This window comes from Lissotriton helveticus, chromosome 10 (assembly GCF_964261635.1).
Source record: "Lissotriton helveticus chromosome 10, aLisHel1.1, whole genome shotgun sequence".
Lineage (NCBI taxonomy): Eukaryota > Metazoa > Chordata > Amphibia > Caudata > Salamandridae > Lissotriton > Lissotriton helveticus.
The window spans coordinates 91,640,724-91,663,639 of NC_136071.1; the positions used below are offsets into that span (position 1 = coordinate 91,640,724).

At 44.4% G+C, this 22,916-nt stretch overlaps 1 protein-coding gene across 1 annotated transcript in view; it reads right to left on the reverse strand.

The window, feature by feature from the left end:
* Positions 1-22,916, reverse strand: part of E4F1 (E4F transcription factor 1) — a 213,464-nt gene that overhangs the window by 84,019 nt on the left and 106,529 nt on the right. Inside the window, exons 5-6 of the mRNA XM_078664834.1 lie at positions 15,338-15,458; positions 11,131-11,274 (exon numbers count right to left, since the gene is read on the reverse strand). Coding sequence (XP_078520960.1) covers positions 11,131-11,274; positions 15,338-15,458 — 265 coding nt within the window. The remainder of the gene's footprint in view (positions 1-11,130; positions 11,275-15,337; positions 15,459-22,916) is intronic.

A 22,916-nucleotide genomic window follows, 5' to 3' on the forward strand; every position in this document is an offset into this window, starting at 1 on the left:
TTATCAAAAAAGATTTTTGATAAGAATTCGCAAATTACCACCAACTAGAAGTTGGTGGTAATTTGCTAATCTTAATGGCATTTTTTGCATTTTATTTGTTTGATACATTGCATTTAAGGAATCGCAAAATTTGCAATTCCTTAAATGCAATCGCAAAATAAGGATTAGCTAATTTTGCTATTCCTTATTTTGCATCAAACTAGTTTGATACATTCCATTTGTCTAATTAGCATTCGCAAAGGCCGAAATTCGCAGAATTTCGGCCTTTGCGAATGCTAAATAGCTTGATACATATAGCGGAAGGTCTCCGAACAGCATTTAACCTGAGTGCAACTGTAACTGGCAGAATAAACAGGTAAGAATGAGAATGAAAAGACAAAATTGCTTATTGGAAAATTAGAGCATCTGTAGACAAAAGAAGAGCTGGGAATGGGGAAGAGCATGGGGTCTTAGATCACATGGGAGAAAGAGCCACAGGAACATCGATTTGAAATTTAGGTGCAAGTTAAAAAGCAAAGTTTTAAGTCATTTCTGAAATGGGGCAATGTTCTTTTTGCAACTGATGTCTTATGAGGAAGAGTTCCATAAAGAGGATAAACGGAGATTTCGAGGCACACTTTATTTCTAAAAAGACTACCGGGCTAGTATGCAACTTGTTTCATGATGTTGACATTAGTTAACATATATTTTGCAACACCAGGGGGTTAAGTGGAGTTTGACAGTGCACCTGGACACGATCTCCTTTCCATACGTAGAAGATGTGCCTCAGAAAGATTTGGTAAGAAATATGAAAGAAAGACAGGAACAGAATTACTTGGGTTGCTGAGATTTTGGAGCTTTGAAAGTCAACCAGGCAAGCCTGAACTTGATTCTTGCTGCCCAGGATAACACTGAAGTCAGATTGCTTCTAAATGGGTTGTCATTTTATCTTTTTATTGATGTAAAAACAGATAGTCACAAAATACAATCATGATTCAAATCTTAACTGCCTACTTATAATAGATCGATCAGTTCATTAAAAAAAAGCAAAGAAAATAAATGGATGCCACTCATCTAAGCATATCCGAATTCTTACAAATCTTTTTAAGATCAAAGTCTTGCTGCATACAAAATTTCAAACATTTTCACCCTCGTAATTCTTATGAATCATTGACTGAAAGTTGTAACATCTGTAGATTACCAGGTAATCCATATCAGATATACCTAACAAAGCTCCACAGATATCGGGTGCTCAACTCAAATTAGATTTTGGACTAATAGAAGAGGATATCCCTTTCCAGAAGTTATACAGTAAGGGGCAAGCAAAACAAATATGAAGCCAATGTCCCTTTTTTCATCTCCACATCCAAACCATGGAGCTGAAGCTGCAGAATGCATTTTGTGAATAAATTGCGGGGTGTGATAGCATCTACCTGCTGAAAACGAGGCACTCTCTTATAATTTGGGGCACAAACAGCCTTGGAGGTCAGCTGGTTACAAAATCCCCACTGGAACATACCGATCTTACAACTATGTGTGGATGCGACTTTATTTTAAAAAGCGGGTACTAGTTCCTCTTATAACTTCTGAAATAGAATACAATACAAATTTCCTACGCCTTTTAAAGACAATGCGAAACAGGCTTTACTAATACTTTTGGCTACATCCTTACATTCTTTTTTATAAGCACTTCAGAAATTTCAATAATAATTTGAATAAAGCTAAACTGTAGTTTAGGACTTATATGAGGATAGATACCCAACAGTTGGATCCACTGAATAAAGGAAACAGCTTGATACAAATCTTGTTTGTGACATCCGAGACTGTTCCATTGGCTGATAGTAAGAGCATTCAAGTGTAGCCCTAATACAGTGCAATCGGCTAAGAGTAGAGCTAAATGGAAGATTCCTGCCAAATCCTACTGAATCTACTAATTATAAATGTGGCATATTATATCAAGATTTCTTTGGGAGTCTGGGTATTTTTAGGAAACGTAGAAAGGTTGGATCCTGCTTCTCTAATCATCATATTTACATAGAAATAGGTGAAAGCATTGTCCATAGTAGCAACTCTGGTTAACACGTCCAAAAAGACTGCCGGATAATAAATGATCATTCTGGGAAGTGCCAATGCTCCCTCTTCCTGATCTAATTGCAGTATCTGTAAATTGGTCCATGGTTTCTTTACCTCCATATAAAATGTTGCAATATTTAATCAAAAAAGAATTATTGCTCATTTATCAGGAGATTGGAAAAGACGTATGAAAATAAGGGAAGTATGTTCATTTTAATCAATGCCCCCGACCAATAATAGTTAATGGTAGCAGCAGCGACTGGTTCAATAGCCTTCCCTAATATTGGGGCACGGTTTAGACCAAATAGATCACCGAAGTCGGTTGTAACAAAAATACCCAAATACCTAAAAGGATTAGTAGGTAAGTAGTTAACTCTAGCACCTATAGGTGACCCCCCTCCCTACCAATAGCAGTTAATGGTAGCACCCGCCACTGGTTCAATTGCCTACGCGCCAGGACAGATTCTATCGAATTTTGATAATTTTCTGTTTCGCCAGCCAGGCGATTACTCATATGTTCACTTTACGTGCAGCGCTTATGTTAATCTATATTTTTATCCCATATTTCAGCTGCCATAAAAAAGTTCTTTAAGTTCTGTCTTGCTTTGCCTAGCTTTACTTTTCCTACCGAGGTTTTCTGTATAATAAAAGCTCAGGTTGCCAGAGCTAGTGAGATCTGAAATCGCGTACATTTCGCCTTCTCTTGGTTAGTCCGCTTCACATTAAGAGAGATTACCTCTCTTCTAATACATGACCTCAGAGCACCCCAAGCCTATATTTTGCTACATAAATTCCTCTAACATGGGCTGCATATTACCCACTTAAGTATAATTAGCTAAAAAGGATTCATCAGCACCCCATCTATAACGACTGGGCTCCAACTCTTCAGTAATTGATTTGGTTGGTACTCCCGAATGATCAGAAAAACCACTCGCCAAAACAAAACAAGTTACTTACCTGTACACTGTGGTTCTTCAATACCGACATCTTTCATAGATTCAAATGCTTGAATCTTCCCAGTCATCGGAGGTGGGTGTCCCACAGTAACGAATAGTTTTCTTACCTGTCGGTGTAGTTTTGCAGCTTGAAGATCTTCCTGGATTCACTATGCTGTGCATTATTCCACGGTCTTGTGGTTGGGTCCGGATTCGTAGTCTTTTCTTTGTTTTTTTGGGGGGTTTTTCGTAGCCCGGTGGGCGTCGGCGTCACACCTCCTTGGGTGCATTTCCGGTGACGTCGGCATGCTTCCTGCGGAAGCTCCCACTCTTGGGCGCCATCTTCGGGTTCTTTTTTTCCGTGTTTCTTTTGTTTCCGAAGTAATGGCAATGTTCTATTTAGGTGATATATTACCGCTTTTACTTATAAGTCCTTTTTTTAAAACCCCCTTTTTTTTTTAATCCACCTTTTTTCTCTCCAGCCTCATCTTTCTGGCGGAGGTGGGTGGGTTCGCTAGTGAATCCAGAAAGATCTTCAAGCTGGAAAACTACACCGACAGGTAAGAAAACTATTCGTTTTGCAGCGTGAATCTTTCTGGATTCACTATGCTCTGCATAGATTTTGTAGCGGTTTCTCATCTCTGTGGCGGCTGGGTGGAAGATGAGCGTTGGTTATTGAATATGTGTTGAAGCACCTTTTGTCCGACTTGTGCTTCCTTGTTCATCTGTATATCCACACAGTAGTGCTTCGTGAACGTGCGCACCAAAGCCCATGTTGCCGCCAGGCAAATGTCTTGTATGGGCGGGTTAGCCAGGAAAGCTATTGTAGCCCCCTTCTTCCTAGTGGAGTGGGCACGTGTCCCCTCTGCTAGCTCCTGTCCTGCACGTTTGTGGCAGAGTTGAATTGTCAATGCAATAGTCTTTTTGGTTACTGCCTTCCCCATGAAACTGTTGGCGAATGACACAAAGAACTGTTTTGTTTTCCTGTGTCCCTTCCTCCTCTCAATGTAGTGCATGACTGCCCTTCTGGCGTCCAGGGTGTGCAGAGCTCGCTCTGCGCTAGTTGTTGGTTTTTGGAAAAAACTCGGTATCTGTATAGACTGGTTCATGTGAAATTTGGATACCACCTTCGGCATGAAGTGTGGGTCAGTCCTCATCACTACCCTATCATTGTGTATTTGTATGTAGGGTTCTTGTAGCGTCAGCGCCTGAAGCTCGCTTACTCTGCGTAAGAACGTTATTGCAACCAGGAAAGCTGTTTTCATAGTTAGCATCTTTAGGGAGGCCTTGTGAAGTTGTTCAAAGGGCTCTTTCATGAGTTCCGTTAGGACTATGTTCAAGTGCCATGCAGGTGGCGGCACCCGCTTGGGTGGTGCGATCCTTTTCGCTCCTTCTAGGAATCTCTTCACCACCTGTGATGTGAAGAAACTCCTGCACGTTTCTCCCCTTGTGTAGGCGACTATCGCTGCCAAGTGAACTCTTAACGAGGATGAGCTACGGTTCTTCTCCAGCAAGTGTGACAGGTACTTTAGCACGGTGGAGTCCTTCTTCATTTTAATGTGAAGTCTTTCTTTTCTGCACCACATTGTGAATCTTTTCCATTTCGCAACGTAGCACTTCGAGTGCTGGGCCTCCGTCCCTCCCGAAGGACCCTCAGGGTGCTTTCTGGCAGTCTCAAATGTGCGAACTCTATGTCCTCAGGAGCCACGCTACTAGGCTCAGGCTCTCTGGCTCTGGGTGTAGCACCTCTCCGTTCTGCATGGAGAGTAGGTCTTTCCTCTTGCCGAATCTGTGGGGTGCACACTGTGTCATCTCCATGATCTGCGAGTACCATGTCTGTCTGGCCCACTGTGGCGCGACCAGTATCAGGGTCATGTTGCTCGCTCTGCACTTGCTCAGCACTCTGTGCATCAGTGGTATCGGGGGAAAGGCGTAAGCAAATGTCCCGGACCAATCTATCCAAAGGGCATTCCCCAGTGACCCCTCCTCGGGCTGTCTGGATGCGAAGTTTTGGCATTTTGCATTCCGGCGTGTGGCAAACAGGTCCACTGATGGTGTTCCCCATCTGTCGAACAGCCACCTTGTCTCTTGAGCATTGAGCTCCCACTCGTGGGATGCCGATGTCTGTCTGCGGAGCCAGTCTGCCTGTATGTTGTCCTTCTCTGGTAGGTGTATGACTAGCAGGTCTATCTTGAGAGGGATGGCCCATCTCCATATCTCCTGCGCCAGCGTTGAAAGCGGGGCTGACTGTGTGCCCCCCTGCTTGTTGATGTAGAACATCGCGGTGGTGTTGTCTGTTTGTAGCAACACCTTGTGCTTGTACAGTCTTGTTTGGAAAGCTTTCAGTGCAAGGAAGATTGTCTTCAATTCTAGGTAATTGATGTGCTTTGTCGCATCTGCTGGCGTCCACAGTCCCCTCATCTTGAGCTCCTCCATGTGAGCGCCCCATCCCTTCAGGGATGAGTCTGTGGTGATGGTCACTGTTGGCGTTGGGGGCGTTAGAGGCTTTCCCCTTGTTATGTTCTCCATGGTCCACCATGTCATCTCCTTCTGCACTGCGTGCGTTACAACCACTAGATCCTCCCAACTGCCTGTAGCTTGTGACCATTGTTCATGTAGCCATTCTTTGAAGGGTCTCATGTGGAGACGTACATTCGGTACCAGGTGGATGCATGATGCCATCATCCCCATGATCTTGCTCGCAGTCCTCACTGTCCGAGCTTGTGCCTTCTGGTAGAGGCGAGTTTCCTTCACCAGCGCCCTCGCCCTCTTCTCGCTGGGGAACACCTTGCCCTGTAAGGTGTTGATCTGTGCTCCCAGGAAGATCTTCACTTGTTCCGGCTCCATTGATGATTTCTTCCAATGGATGGAGAACCACAGGCTTATGAGCGTGCTCGTCACTGTGTGTGCGTGCTGCTTGCATTTCTGGTATGAGTTTGCTTTCACCAGCCAGTCGTCCAGGTAGGGGTATACGTGTATTCCCTGCCTTCGTAGGTGCGCTGCGACTGCTGCGAGGCACTTTGTGAAGACCCTTGGTGCTGATTTTAGCCCGAAGGCTAGTGTCGTGAACTGGTAGTGGCTTTCCCCGATGGTGAACCTGAGCATATGCTTGTGCTTTCTGTTCATTGGGATGTGCAGGTAGGCGTCCTTGAGGTCTATCGTGACCATGAAGTCCCCGATCTGCAATTGCGGGAGCACCTCTTGCAGGGAGGTCATTTTGAATTTTTGCGTTCTTATGAATTTGTTCAGGAACCTTAGGTCCAGAATGGGTCTCATTGTCTCATCTACTTTCGGTACCAGGAAGTACGTTGAGTATATTCCTTTGTTTCTTTCCTTGAAGGGTACCCGTTCTATGGCCTGCTTCCGCAGGAGTTCCTTTGCTTCTTCCTGAAGACACTCTAGCTGCTTGCTTGCTAGTGGTTTTCTTTTTGGTTTTCTGCTTGTTGGCCTCCCCTCCAACTCTATGCAGTATCCGAATTGGATGATATTGAGGATCCATTAGTCTGATGTGATTTCTCTCCATTCTTGGAGGTAAAATCTTAATCTTCCTCCCACTGGTGTTATGTGGTCGTAGATGTCTAGCCTGTCTTGACCCCTCTGTACGTGCTGCCCCTTGGGATCTTTTCTGTGGGTGGGCACACAGAGTTTTTTTAAGTCACTTAGAGGCGGGCTGCTGTCCCCCTCTTCTATTCTGTCCACGTCCATTTCTTCTCCCTCGAAAGGACTGGCCTCTTTGTTGGTATTGCCAGGACTGCTTCTGCTGACCCTGCTGACCCTGCTGAGTCTGCGAGTCTGCCTGGTGCGTTTGTTGGAAAGCCTGGTGTGATGTACCTGGCTGGTTTCCACCTCTCCCGCCAGGCCTCCGTGACGGGGTGCCTCTTTTGTTGCCTCTGAACTGCAATGCTCCCATGGACCTTGCTGTTTCGTTATCCTTTTTTAGTTGACTGAGCTTCTCATCAACTGTTGTTCCGAAAAGCGTGTCGCCATTGAACGGTGTGTTCAGGATGCTGTGTTGCACCTCTGGTTTGAAACCTGAAATCCTGAGCCAGGCGTGTCTTCTTTCAGTGACACCCATCATCATGAGCCTGCTGGAGGTGTCTGCTCCATCCAGGGCCGTCTTAAGGCAAGAATTTGCCGCGTTCTTCCCTTCTTCAACCAGCTTTTCGGCCTTCTGTCTGGCATCCTGGGGCAGGTCCTTCACCAACTGCCCCAGCTCCTCCATGATCTGGTACATGTGCCTGTTTATCAGGGCGTTGGAATTAGCCATGTGCCAGTGGGTTGCGGCGTTCCGTTCGATCCTTCTGCCCACCAGATCCATTCTCTTGCTCTCCTTATCCGGTGGTGGTCCAGAAGTAGTGGGTACGTTAGCCCTCTTCATTGCTGTGGCCGTGATAATGGAGTCTGCAGAGACCGTCCCCTGAATGTAGGGTGGGTCTTTTGAGGAATGTTTGTATTTCTTCTCTGTTCTGGGAGTTACTGCCTTGCATGTTGCGGGCTCCCTGAATGCTTCCCTCCCTTGAGCCAAGACGCTGTCGAGTATTGGCAGGTACTGGCTCCTGGTTTGTGTGGGGAGCAATGTCTCTAGAAGGAAGTCTGCTTTCTGCTTCTCTTCGTCGAGCTTGAGTTTGAATGCCGCTGCGGCAGACCTTATCACCGAGTTGTAGGCCCCGATGTCGTCCGGCGGCGAGGGTCTCGAGGGATATGTGTCGACCGCCTCCTCTGGGCTGTCGGTGTCGACATCTAGGTAATCCACCTCCTGTAGGTCAGAGGGGGCCGACTCTGCGTCCGTCCTGCTGTCCTCTTCCTCCCCATAGTTGTAACTATCGTAGGGGTTCTCGTCCTCTTCCTGGTCGTCGACCACCTCGACGTCCGGGTTTTGTTCCTCGGCGACCTCGTCTTCCTCCTCGACCACCTCCACCACTGGTGGCTTGGTCTTGTGTGGGATCGTGAAGGTTTTCATCTTTGCGTCAAATTCTTTCCCCCGCTCCAAGAGGTTTTCCATTTCGGCCTCGAGGCGCCTTCTCTTTTTCTCCATCTCAGCCGCGTGTTCCGCGTTGAATTGTCCGGCCGCTCTTTTCGGCGGTTGGCTCGGCGCCATGCTTTTCGGTGCCGAAGTTTGACGTCGAACCGGAGTTTGGGTCTCTGGTCGGCGTCGGTAGTTTAGGGTCCTTGTCCCTCGGCGTCGATCGATCCTTTTCGGGGACGATTTTCGACGACTTCTGCTGTTCAACAGCTCTCGGCGCCGGGGACTCCTTCTCAGAGGATCCGCTGGGCCTGTGAGAACTCGCGGATGCCTGGTGTTTCGGCGTCGGCGCTTTCGGGGCCTTGCCCTCGTTTTTTCGAGACTCAGAGTCTCTCGGGTTCTTGGGGGCCGGAGAGTCTCCTACTTTATCAGAAGTCTTTGTGTAATCGGTCTCTACGACCGTGTAGCTGTCGTCTTCGGCGGCAGCGTTGTCCTCTTCCTCGGAAGACATCCCCAGATCGTAGAGGGACGGAGTCGGGGCCCTCCCCTGCAGGGTGGCGTGCGCTACCCTCTGTCTCTCTCTCACACGAAGGGTCTTCGGGGCGAAGGCGGAGCAGGCGTTGCAGTCCTCGCTTTCGTGATTTACCGGTAGACAAAGGTTGCATACCGGGTGCTGGTCCTTCTGCGCGTACTTGTGGTGGCAGTTACGGCAGAACTTGAACGGCGTGTTGTCCATCATCGAGCGCTCAGGGCCTCCCTGGTCGCGTGTTCGTCGACGTTCGTCGAAGATCTCGATGAATTCTCCTTCTCCTTTGCTGACTCCTCGTCGATGAAGTCTCCTGGAGTCTTCAGATGACCTTTCTTTGCAATTTCTGTATTTTTCTTTCTTCTTTCTCCAAAAATGTCTGGAGCCCAAACGGGAACGATCCAGACCCGATCGCGGGAAAAAAGAATCTGAAGATGGCGCCCAAGAGTGGGAGCTTCCACAGGAAGCATGCCGACGTCACCGGAAATGCACCCAAGGAGGTGTGACGCCGACGCCCACCTGGGCTACGAAAAAAAACCCCAAAAAAACAAAGAAAAGACTACGAATCCGGACCCAACCACAAGACCGCGGAATAATGCACAGCATAGTGAATCCAGAAAGATTCACGCTGCAAAACTATAACTAGCAGGAACGAAAAATCCATTGACTTATACTATAAGCACCTTTCTCATAGGATTGGCTATGACGAGAAAGGGTGACATCCATTAGTTGCACACCAGTTACAAAATCTCAGCCATTTTGCCTTTTTATGCTGTGTAGGTGGACTCCGCCCTAGCCTTTGTCAATGTGTCCCACCATTCCTGGGGAAATATTCAGCTTGAAAAATTAGTTGTTTTCAATATCCAGGCGGCTAAGTAGAGGGATTCTGCGTTCGGATAAATCACGTGCCCACCTTCTCTCTAGAGTAATCCTAGGACTGGATACTCAGACATCAGAAGGAGCTCTGTATATCATATTTCAGTTTGCCGCACAGCAGCTGTTACTTGTTTTGATGAGTGTTTCCATTACCGGAAATCTTTTATAATAGTCTTGCATCATTAGTCTGAGATCTGACACGAAGGCTACAGGGAGTAGCATCATAGGTTCAGGTGATGTTTATACCTCAGAGATTTCATCACAAGGATCTAAATTGAGGATGTTTTTCTTTGCGCTGTCCTCTGTTCTCAAAAGGAAAGTCACCTTGCAGGTATTCAGCCTCTTGCTCGTTCTAGTCTTGACATTTTACCTGTAGTTGTGAAGGACTTGTGGCATCCCCAAAATGTCCACCGTTCTCTTCTCTAGTGTCCCCCAATTCTAGAAGGTATACCAGTGGCAAAGGTGAAACCTTGCTAGGTGATGTTAATTCTGGTCTAAGGACTGGTTCAGCCATAACCGTTGAGAGGCCCATCGATGGGCTGGTAGACTAAGAGAAATGCTTCTGTTGCAACAGTGTTATCTTCGTTGTCCTTGGAACCAGCACCGAATGAGCAGATGACGGGAAGTCTAAGGACTGTGTCAACGACATCGCAGTTATAGATGAGAATTTTGTCATTGACTAGGACCTCGTTGATACTGTTGCGACTGTCGGCGAAGCAGTGAACGCTGTGAAAGTAGATGTGGTCATCAACGGTCTCAATGATTTAGTCAGTGACTTGCCAGATTTTTCTGAGGCAGGTGTCTCATCAGGATTTATTATTAATGACGTTTGAAACATCCTTTTTTTTTTTACAATGTTTAAACAATATCAAGTAGTGACAATGTGCAGGAGGAATGCAGAAAGTAGACGGTCCTTTCCTTAATTTCAACTTTAAATATTTTGCATATGGGAATAGACTGAGAAGCCTCAGAATGCTGGGATTAAAACAATTCTTTGAAACTGAAATATATGGGTTTAAACATAGTCTGCATGTGCAAAATCATGGTCATGAATGAGGCAGTCCTTCCGTTAGAATGTCCATCCTCAACTGACAACCTGCCACAGAAGCTTAGTAAATGGGTCAGTTTAACAGGTATTGTTACATCATGTGTGCTCGGCATGGCCTAATTTTGATCTGCCACAGACCGAAAACTACAACCATGACTGGTTCTCCCAGCTGAAACATTGACTAAAAGATTGAATATAAGGCTCCTTCATGAGTGAATGTGCTTGTATAATTTAAAACACTAGCAAAGCAATGCACCCCTTATTTCAGCTTTGAATGCTTATAACTCGGCGGCATCACGTCATTTTGATATATGGCACTAGGTCATTTTACTTTCAACAGCAGCTCTTGGTGTTAGCCCAGTCGCTGTAAACTGAAAGTTCAAATCCTTCACTAGAGGTCGCATAATCATTAGATAAATGTATTCAAACTGTAAGCAGGTGAACACCCCCCCCCTCCCTTTCTGCAGGGCTACAGAGCTGCCCAATCTTGACTCAGATTAAACTGTACCTTTCTGTAAGGACTTCCTTCATATCTAAATAACCAGCTATTAAGCTTGATCTCGGTATTTCATGGTCACTGAAAGCTGAACTAGGCGTCTATCAAATGTCATTAATAACAACAACAAAAATTAAATCCACCTTGAGCTCATGAGACAGCGAGGTCAGGCGTCCTATGATGAATATGAACAATGAATAGCACTCAAGCACAAGATGACATTCCTGGACTAACCAATGGGTAATTCTTGCTTCAGAAGTTTTTCCTTGAGGTATGGGGTCTTTTCGGTGCATGGAGTCAGAGACTTCAGGTGCCGAGTCAGAGCACCCGACTCACGGAAGCTTTTGTTACACTTCTTGCATATGTATGGACGCTCATCTATAGAGAAGTGAACAAAGAACCACAGACAACATTGAGAAATGGTTTTAGGGTGATAAGAGCGGCTATAAATGCACACACTTCATATATTTCCATAACAATATTTACATTTACTATCAAGTAAAGTGACACCTACAGATATACAGGTCAAACTACAGTCACAATTGGAGTAGGGTTAACAGCATGTTTGTGTTTGCATAGCATGCCAACGGTTGGAATTTATATAAAGTTAAGCATGTTATTTTAACCACTATCCAGCATAAAGAATATTAGATTAAAGTGGCAGGTACAACCTCACTCAAGGGTGTTCCACTTCATAACCAAGGTTTTAAATGATCGTTCCTCCAGGGAGGGCGACTTTGAAAAATAGTCTAGCGCAATAGCTCCTATTTACATAAAAATCTGAAATGCCATTAGATTGTATGGGTGTGGTAAAAACAACAACCTTACTCCTCTCTAACACTGTAAGGCTCATTAGAACACAATCTGTCTCTCACTAACACTAGATGCAATGGCCCATAGGAGAGCTACTTACCATAAACTACATTTGTGAGGTGGATTTGTGCATCAATTCAAGAGGGAAACATAGATTGATAATTTAATACAAAACTGCAAAGGAAGAGCCCGCCTTCTCACTGGGGAGAAAATCCTCTTTTAACTAGGATAGTGGAAGTCTTTAACTAGTATAGTGTACAAGGGTGTTTAGATGGTCTCTTTTTCTTGGCTGTAATAGTAACATGAACTTATAGAAGAGGAATGTAAATTAGAATGTAATACAAGAGGTATGGCGATACAGTTGCATTTTGACGTTTCATAGGGTTGATGGACCTCTCTGTTCCCAGATGCAAGATCTTTTCCGTTTGGATGTGCATTATGATCAAGTGGAAAGGTTTTTGGATTCTATTTGAACGTGTGTGAGGTGGCGGCAGATTTAAATACCCATGCTACAGGAAACTAGGAACCAGACTGCCAAATGTTAACTATTTTATGCTGTGCTGCCAGATCTGTCCTTACACTCTGGAATAGAAAGCGTGGATTTGCACAGCAATTTTCATTTTTTCCATTTGCTTTGACAGGTGGAGCAGATTTGTGAACCACCACTGGCAATCCCACTTCAAGGCAATACTTGTACTGGCTTGTGTGAACTTAATTATCACTTTTGGGATCATGGTAATTGGTGGGAAAGCAAACAGAACTTTACCCATCAGTTCCAGAGTGGATTCTTCCTTCACAGCATTTTGGGTTACTTGGATGTAAGACTTAGAATTTTGGTTTCCGGATTTTCAAGGGATGGAAGATATAGCAGACGATCTATCAGGTCCACCTCATGGCTTTCGGAGAATCTCTATGCTTTGCGCTGACAGAAGATGAACTGTGGTTACCAAGTTTCCCTGCAATCTTATTGCTCCATGGCTGCTCAGATTCACTCACTTGCCTTAATGGTCGCAGAAAGGATTTTAAATGCCATGACGGCTTAACACCATATCTCCAGAGCTACCCTCAACAACTTCATTGCGTATCCATACTTTTCTTCAGAAAGCAATTAATGTAGTGAATATGAACCAAAACAACGTATCTTTAACCGCATCGATGCGGTGCATTTTCCCGTTGTGTGCTGGAAAATGCAAAAACACATGTTCCATGATGAGCTGGGCTCGTCATCAGCGTAGCAGGAGGCTACCTCATGACGAGCCCAGCTCGTCATGAGCGTGGAAGGGGTTAAGATAGTGCTAGAATGCTGGCTTTGCTAAGGCTATTGCTTCCAGTTTTAAACAGACTGATGTGTGTGAATGCCTTCTCTGTGGAACACTTGACATGGGTCTGACTGGGACAGAAAACAGGCCTTGGCACCAAAATAAAAGTGGCCACCATAAACAAAAAGTTGCACATGTTGGCAAAATTGAGCTGTTTTGAACTTGTAAAGGCAAGATGTACATGTGTCTTGCAAGGTATGCAAGACTGCATGGATTTCAGCTTGCTGCAGGCAATGTTTCTTTTAATATCATGGAAAACCGTAAAACACGGCCACACACTGACCTGACAACAGCCCATCTGACACTGCTTGACTGCCCTACAGCCCAGTCCACCGTGCACTTGGTGTGTGCGTAGTGGTCACTTATACAAGTGCCCAACATACCTGGGATACAAGTGGAGCAACTGTCACCTGAAGCAGAGGGTCCGGGAAGGATTTTCCCCTCAAGAGAGCAATCTGATTCCGCCCTGCGATCTGTTCTCTACTTTCAACAGTACTATCATCATCAGATCAAATCAGGAGGCGGTCAGCAGTAACTAATGGACTGAATACTACGACTTCATATCTCAAAAAAGGTCTGGCATGGAGAACAAGAGTTCCATCCAAGAATCTGTTGTGGACAAAGCTGGACTTGGGCACAATGATCCCAAATTTTGAGAAGAAACTGAATAGTCTGCCTGGTCTGATACAGTCATTCTCATTAGGTCGTTCCCTTCACCAACCAGTCACCCAGATATTGCTATACAAGGGTGGCCCGTGATGCAAGTGTGACGCTTATACCAATAGACATGTGGCGCTCTTCTGATTACAAATGGAAGCGCAGTGAACCAATAATGCTATTCAATCACCATTAACGTGAGGTGCTCTCAGTGTGCTCAGTGAATTAGTAATAAAGTGCAGATACTGGACATCAATGTTTGCCTCAAAGTCTACCATTTGCAGCAACAATTGAGTTCCAGAACGGGTCTCCTCATTAATTGAAATATGCGGAAGTAGTAGTTTTAAGGTTTCGGACAGGTTGCAGAGCTTGATTTTTCTTTGGAATAAGGGAACACTAGGACTATGTACTCTTTCCCATTTTTGGCAGCTGTACTTCTTTGACTGTGTCCATTGGCACTAATGAAGGAAACTCCTGAAGCGGACTCGGTAATGGTCGCATCTGGTGCTGATGCATGGTGACTAATGGATTTGGTTTTTAATCAAATTCAATACAATGGCTTTTCTGAACGTATGAACGAATACAAGTCTGTGGTTATTTTGATATACGTGACTGATTAAAAACATCAGTGTCATCTGAGAGATGGCTTGTGATCAGGATGAATACATCTTGGTGAATGCTTGGCAGCTGCATTTTTGCCAAGGAAATTTTTTCTTGAAGCCCTGGCAAACAAATGTAGGCTTTACCTTGAAAGTTTCCAGCGATTCTGAGAGTCCTGCAATTATTGCTGTTATGGGATGGTGTAGAGGCCCATAAATGTTATTTGACACGATGGATCTATCACCCTTGGACTACAAAAATAAGGTTGATGTTGCGGAGCTAGAGTTGCTTGGTTGTCCCAGTCTTTTAAGCTTCTAAAACGTCTTCAAACTTAGAGCGAAACAATAACATCAAAGGGTTGAAACTGTGTGAATAGCACAAGAGTGAGTAGTTCTAGTTATCTCTACTTCAAAGAAACTAACTTGTAATTTTCTAGACCAAAGCTAACACTAGACCGCCGGAGTATGTACCGAATGTGAATGTACAATAGAAAACATTTCTGAATATAAAAGCGAAGCCCCATTCGTGAAATGAACAGGCTTCTGGGAATATAGTGACAATGGAGATAAACGTGGGTCTAACAGATTCAATTAATAAGAATGGGTATAAGAAATGTGTGAATCTCCTAGTCATAGAGCACCACCAATTGGGTATTTAGTAGCGCACCAGACCAATTTTGGGGTAATTTCAAGCAGCAGGGATAATGGCTTTGAAGGGGCATGCGTAGAACCTTTGCAATACACAAAGTCACACTAAAAGCCTTCAACGTACCAAATGATGCAAGAAGATGTTCAGTATTGTACAAGTCTGTTAAGGACGCAAGCATGAATTATGCTTGCGCAAGATGCCAGGAGTGGCACATTTATCTCTAAGAGTGAATTATGGGCATAGGAGAATATAATGGGTGCGGATTTTCAGAATTTGAGTGTACCTTCAGGATTACAGAAAAAGTCTAGAAATAAAATTTCTTTAATGTTATTTGTATATACAATAACTTTCTTAAAATTCACAGTTAAAAACGACCATTGATAAGTTTTACACCCTCACCTCACCTGTGTGACGTCTATTGTGCCGTATTAAAGAACCCTTGGTCCTAAATGCCTCGCCACACGACGTGCACTCAAATCCTTTCTTGCTGCTGTGAGTTACAAGATGTGCTTTGAGGATACTGGACTACAAAGAAATGACAAAAAAATAAATTGACTTCAGGCATTCATTTAACATTTCTTTCTGAAGCTAAACAAGTAAAGCAACATACCATGGTATACCAAAAAGAGGTATACCATGCAAACAGTCCAGGTAACCCCCAAAGTAATTACACAGGAACAAATGACACCCCAAATGCTCGTCTTTGTGGTAGTGTGGGCAAGCAGTTAGGCCTATCAGAGGGTAGTGCTAAGCATTTATCACACACACAAAGGCAGTAAATGAGACACTCAAAGAAAACCGACACCAATTTATAAAAATAACACATACTTTAATATAAATTTAGATACCAAGATAATTGGAATCGGGTAAGTACATTTCACGCTATCAATTTTTTTTAGTTTTCAGAAATGACATGCATTTTCTGGATCTGCAAGGATATCCTACGGAGGAAAAATGTCCATTGCATTCGGATACTGGTCAGCGACTAAAGTGACCGTTCTTCTAAGGTGAGTAAGGGGGAAGGTTTAAGGCCACACCAACAAGTCACCCGAGGAGGCTCTGGGGTGCAGAGATCCGTCATGGCGTAGGGAGTCCCACTCACTTTAAGGGGAGAATGGTCCGGTTACAAAGAGGCTTAATTTCTTTTTTAACCAAAGTCCAGTTCCCCATTGGGTTTCATGCCCAGTATGGCGCCGAGATCTCTTGCCTTGCTTTGTATATGGCCATATACTAGTAACACATGAAGCAGTAAGTCATGTATTGTCTTGTTAGACTAGTAAACCTATTGACGAAATGAACCATTGCATACTCAAAAACAAGTTATATTTGGGACTGAAGCAGGGTCACATACATGTGCTTCATGTTTACTTCCTATTCTATGCGACATGAGTGTGCCAAGAATATGGTCACTTTAAACTGAGGCTAGGTAGGATCCGAGGAAACCTCCAACTGCTACGCCAGCAGTTTTTAGTGATCTCAGGTGACATGCAACACTCCTCTTGTTAAATCAGGAAATGCAAACTCAAAAGTCGACGAGGAATTTGTGATACATGTAGCTATTATAATCAGACATCTACTAAATTACTTTCTTGGGCCTCTTGCTTAAAATACAAAGATTTACGTCACAGTTGCATTTGAGCAGAGGTTGTGTTCCCAGTGGCAGTAGTGATCTGGGCTTTCATCAAGAGACATCTTTGATCCACGGCCTCCTGACCAAGATTTGATAATAAGTGTCAAGTCAAAGTCAAATGTATTCAAATGTTCAGTCTTTTAAAAACCATTACACTATATAATATCATTACATTACTTAAAACATCCCATATATAAAAAAAATGGAATCTTCGTTCATTATTCTACACTTCGTAAAAGCAAAGAACTATCCAAAAAGTGCTGCACCACAACATCATCCTCATCCTAAAAACCATCATCATAAAACTGTATAAAATTATTTGGTTTTCTTCTACAATTCTTCCTACTTCCTTTAGATACAAATTTATGAATGTAACCCCCCAGCAGACCAGCGGAATCGAAGACCCACCCAACCAGGTGGTTACAGCTTCCCTGCATGTTCGTATGTTCATATTAATGAATGTTTCTTTCAAAAATATCTTTCTTTCTTTTAATAACTTCGGACATGCACAGAGAATATGTGATAGGGATTCATGTTTGTAGTTGCACAATCTGCAGTCTTGATTTTGGTAATGGTGTTTCCAGGAGGGGATCAAATCCTATATTTCTTTAGAGAAATGTGCTGATAAATAAACCTGCGGTTTCCTGGTGCCATATGAATTAATCACCGTCCAGGCATGACGACTTTGTAATGAGCTGTTTTCATCTGTTATATTAGACAGGATTTTTGTTGACCAATTTAATGCTTTGTTAAAGGCCTGTTTCCCCAGGCCTGAGTTCCGAATTTCTTGAACACAAAGATCATCAATAACTTGTGCTAAGTAGCAGCCCCAGGAACCTCGTGTTTTGTTCTCCCTCTGAGCGCTTCTATTTCTTTCCAGCACAAATTCTCAATAGAATCAATTGTGGCTGCTCTAAGCCTTCCACATAATTTAATCAAAGCACTTTTGCTCCGATGATTGGTCAGACCAAACTCAAACTGACTTGAGCTGGTGATTCTGCTTGCTGTATGAGGAAGACATTTTTATACATCTTCATTTGGATATTATATAAGATTGCGATTTCACAACCCCTCGTAATTTCACTACCATATGTGACAGAAGGCCTTAATTGTGCCGACATAACAGATAATAGATGGCTGTAAGATGGACAGCTTAATTTCTTTTTTAATAAATTGAAGCCATAGATAAGACTTTGCGCTTAAGCCCTCATTGCTAGAGACTGATGTTTAACTCCGTTTTCTCTCGATTTTAAATCTCAAGTATTTGTATGAGGCAACAACCTCGACTTTTTTCCATCCAAAAACCACACGTGTTTTTTTAATTTGGCATCCACTAACCGCACTACCTTTGTTTGGGATAGATTTAATTCTAATCCATGCCGATAAATATAATTCGCTAGTGTGCTCATACTGCGCTGTAGCCCTTTTGGGGGTTTGACTGAAAAGCACTATATCGTCAGCATACTGTAAGCACCCAATTTCCTCTTTGGCTAACGTTGGTGGATGGCTGATTATTCCAGTAAGTGCTTCTTCAAGATCAGCTAAATACAGATTAAAAAGGCTTGGGGCCAACACGCACCCCTGTTGTGGGTGCCTATTTTCTTTGTTACACAACTACCATCACCTATTTTCACCAGAGTCCAGGTATCAGTATATAGTTCTTTAATCGCGTTTAGTTAAGTTGTTTGGAAAACCCCACGTTGCCAGTTTTTTCCATTGGTGATTTCGGGGCACACAATCAAAAGCTGACTTTAAGTCCACATAGCATACAAATATCCGCTTGTTCTGAAGTTTGGCTCTTTCGATTAGTAGCGTTATGGCTGATAAATTGGTCCGTGGGCCAGCCCCCACCCTGAATATGGTTTGCGACCAAGGTATCAATTTTGTGTCAGAATTTTTTTTTTAGATGTTCCAGCAGCAATGATTCTGTAGTTGCTGGGCAGTGACTGATTTCCAACTTTAAAGATTGGTTGAAGAATACTTCCCCTCCATGATTCTGGGATTTTATTTGTCAGGAACAGCTCCTTAAAAAGTGGTGTAAGATAAACTGCCCAGTAAGCAGGCTCTCCCTTAAAAGAGAGCATTTGGTATGCCATTTGGGCCTGCTGCACCCTCTGTTTTTAATTGTTCATGATCTTTGTTACTTTTTCTGTATCTGTAAGCTGTAAGTTCAGGGATATTTTTGCTTTGATGTTTATTCATGATGATTTTTTCTCGAGTTCCTGTGATTATCGGTGCTGCTGGTGACAGGCTCCTTCTCGCTTCAGTTACATTTTCACAACGCTCTGTATTTTGTTTGTACTCCGTTTCTATGTACATTTCCTTCACATGGGCAGCCCGCATATCTGCGTTGATACCTACAGTATGATGTCTGGATTTTCCATGTGTCAGCATGTTTATAACTTGCCAAAATTCTTCCCCGTTAGGTGGTTTACTTGCCACTAGCAGTTTATTCCAAATAAGCTCATGATGTTTTATTTTTGCTTCGATAATAAGTGTATACTCTTCCTGGGCAGTCTGCAAACGAGGTGTACCAGTCAAGAGACCACAGAATTCCAGAAACGAGTTGGAGTAGAGAATCTAATCCTGTCACCTTGACCAAGGAGGGTGATTTCCATATAGCTGAGGGAGAGTCCTTACGTAGTGTGCCTTGCTATCGCTCTGGAAAAAGAATGCACATTAAAGTATTTGTGCCTAGAACCTGTACTTCACCCACTCTTGAATCCTCTTAAAGATAAAATCCAACATTTCCTGGAGCGCTGGTTGCAAGTCTGGTGTTCTTTAGAAACCTCACACTGACTGTAGCACAGAGAGAGAGGGCATTCACGAGAAATGTTCCCCAAACAAGAGAGGAATTGATTAGAGAGGTCAGCTGCTAAAAGCAGTTGTCATTATAAAACACATGGCTTAAGGCTGAAGTAGTGCTGCACAATCTACTGAAGCACAAAGAAGAAAAGTAAAGGGAGGGGGACGGCATCAAAAATACATGACAAAATCACAGAGTGCAAGTGATGCAGGTTGTGATCCATACCATTTATGGAATAAAAACACTTGTAAAGACAATAGGTCCTGCCAACATCCCCAATAGCGTGAAACACGGCTACAGAAAAGCAAAAACGAAAAAGAAAAAGCGCTAGTAAAGCTAATATGTTTCACCAATGCGAAAGCTATTGGGTTTGACAATGTTTTTAGCCATGTTACACAACAACGTGGCTGCTGAGCAGGAGGACTAAATGTTAAAAAGAACAGGAATGATGTGGGCAGCGCTGGAAGGATGGGGATGCTGGGTGGGAAGTAAGGGTCACAGGACAAAATGGGAACGTGCAATGAGACCAGGAGGTTGGGGGGTCTCTATAATGTGCCCAGTGCTGGTTGAGTCATAGCGCTTTTATTTTTCTTATGGTGGGTGGGGAACAACACCGATAGTAGGCGGGTAGGAGAATAGGAGGAAATAAGCAGACAATGGGAATGTGGGGGATGGAGGAAATAAGCAACACGGACAACAGGGGGGGGGGAGAAGCATCATCAACAGGAGGGTGGGTGGTGGGAGGTTTCGAAGCAAAAAAAGACTAAGAAAAATAAAAGGTAAGGAGTAGTTTCTGTCCTGTAACTCCAGTTCTGTAGTAGGGGTATCTCTGTTATAGTCATAATCTAGTGAATAGTCCCGCCCATTGTCAAAAATTGCAGAACTGCAAAGACACTTAAGAGAAATTTTAAAGACAAATAATGCAGCCTATATCCACAGGCTACACTGTCCAGTACTTCAACTAGAAATTCCACCAAAAAAATCCACAAACAGCAAAGCCTGTCCAGATTTCCCTTGCTTTTACTACAAAACCCCTCAGAAATGATAGAGAGGAAGGCCTGGACAGACAAGCCCCATAGGCTGCCATGATGTGGTTTAAATAGGATACTGTGCCTTTAAGAGAACCTTCCAGAACTTTCTCCCAGTATCCCAGAATGCATAGCAGGTCCAACTCACTTTCAGTTCTTTTTGAAGGCGTAACACGCCAGACCTGTCGCATTCCGTAAAGGAACATTTCTCTCTCTCTCTCCACCGGGGAGGCGGGAGGGCGCTTATGACTAACAGAGATACCCCTACTACAGAACTGGAGTTACAGGACAGAAACTACTCCTTCTGTAGTAGGGAATCTCTGTGTATAGTCATAATCTAGTGAATAGAATGGCAAGCCCATCCCCACACCAAAGCGGCGGTGGAGTAAAAAGAATTAACACCACTATTGTGCGAACAGATTTCGCAGCGAAGCCTGCCAACCTGAGCGTCCGCCCTGGCATCAGTGTCCAGGCAGTAATGCTTAGCAAAGGTATGAACCGACTTCCAAGTGGCCGCCTTGCAGATTTCTGCAATCGGAACATTACGGAGCAAGGCTATCGTGGCAGCCTTGCCCCTGGTGGAATGAGCCTTAGGCTTACCTCCTAAGGTCTTATTAGCTTTTTGGTAACATAGCTGTATGCAGGACACAATCCACCTAGAGATAGACTGCTTAGAGGTCGCAAGACCCATCCTGACTGATCCATAATTGACAGACAATTGGTCAGACCTACGAATATCTTTGGTCTTATCTAGATAAAATTTCAACACCCTCCTAACATCCAGGGAATGTAAGGACCTTTCCGCTGGAGATGAAGGATTCTGAAAAAACGTAGGTAAAGTTATGGTCTGGTTAACATGAAAATCAGAAATAACCTTGGGAAGAAATGTAGGGTGAGTACGCATAACAACCTTAGCAGCATGAAATACAGTATAAGGTTCCTGGCAACACAGCGCCTGAATTTCACTCACCCTGCGGGCCGATGTAATGGCCACGAGGAACCCCGCCTTCCAGGACAGGTGCTGCAACGAAGCCTTATGAATAGGTTCAAAAGGCTCCTTCATCAATCTGGACAGCACCACATTCAATTCCCATGAAGGCGAAGGAAGCCTGACAGGAGGGAACACTTTCTTCAAGCCTTCCCAAAAATCTTTTATCACAGGTGTGAGAAGTTGGCCTGATATATAATGTTCACTATTCTAGTGAGCACTTTGTATCAGTCCAAACAACCCTTATTGATGATTGGTTGTAAGTCAACCTTATAGACCAGCTATCCTAGTAGCATGGATACGAGCAGTCTAAGGCTAAACTCTAGAGGGCGTGTTAAGCCAGCTGTTTTACCATCACATTACCCCTTGAACACCAAGTGAAAGGACACCACACAAGTTATTATGAAAATAAACAGATATTTATCTCTTTATGAGTCAGGGAGCTAAGCACACAACAAAACTCTTAAGAAAATACTTCAAGTCGCACAATTTACACAAATGCCCGAGGGGCACGAAAAACCACATACTATACAAGTGGAATGCGAAATTACTAGCAGGTAAGTACTACTCTCATAGGCTTTGGGATCGCTAGGACTGGACTACTGAACCTTTAGATTACTAGCAGGAGACCTAGGGACGTCGTGTGCAGAGTGGGAACTCTCACGCGTAATGCGGAGCAAAGTCTATGGATCCTAGTAAATGCAAAGTTAGTGTTTTCGGGCGAACCCGACTAGGTAGGTCAAAAACGAAAGTGGTTCTGGACACTTAGAGAGTTGGTCTACGCTGGAGCACCGGAGTACTCGGTTTACCTAGCCCAGGGGCTGCGGCTGCATAGGGTTCAAATGTCGTCGGGTTTCTTCGTTGATGAACCAGGAGCCTGAAGAAAGAAGTTGCTGGCAGGCGACCAGTGAAGAGAGTTCGTGGAGATCCAAGCCTGGATCAGTGAAGAGGAAGACCTGAAAGCAGAGGGGACCAAGTTCTGAATCACTAGCCAGTGATTAGATGGGCACCAGAGTGGCACCGGGCGAAGTCACCTCGACCAGGTGAGTGGGCGCTGCTGGGCTCTGCAGTCTCTCGGACCAGGAGGCGTTGTCGGCGACCAGGATGGAGGTGCGAGCTGTCCCACGAAGGTCTCTGCTGTCGACGTCGCTGGACCCAGGATTGGGCAACAAGTCTTGGCAAATGCAAGGCCCACGCGGTGGACCTAAAATGGCGTCTTGAGTGGACCAGGAGGGTCCAGGGCGCTCCTCTGTTGGAGGGGAGCACGGGCTAGTCTGGAGCAACCAGACCAGCAGTGTTAGTTGTCGTGGAGCGTCGTGAGGGAGTCACTAGCCAACGGGCAAGTGACCTGGACAACGCGGTGAGCAGCAAAGAGCAGAAGGGCCCCACGCAGATCTCGTGGATGCAGGGGGGCTGGACTTCGGTGCTGGAGCTGCTCAGGGTCGGGGCTTCTCTTACCCCAAAGCCCTCAGTCGAGGGTCACTCGGGAGTCGTGCTGGACAAGCGTCGTGCAGTTCTGAAGATGGCCGGT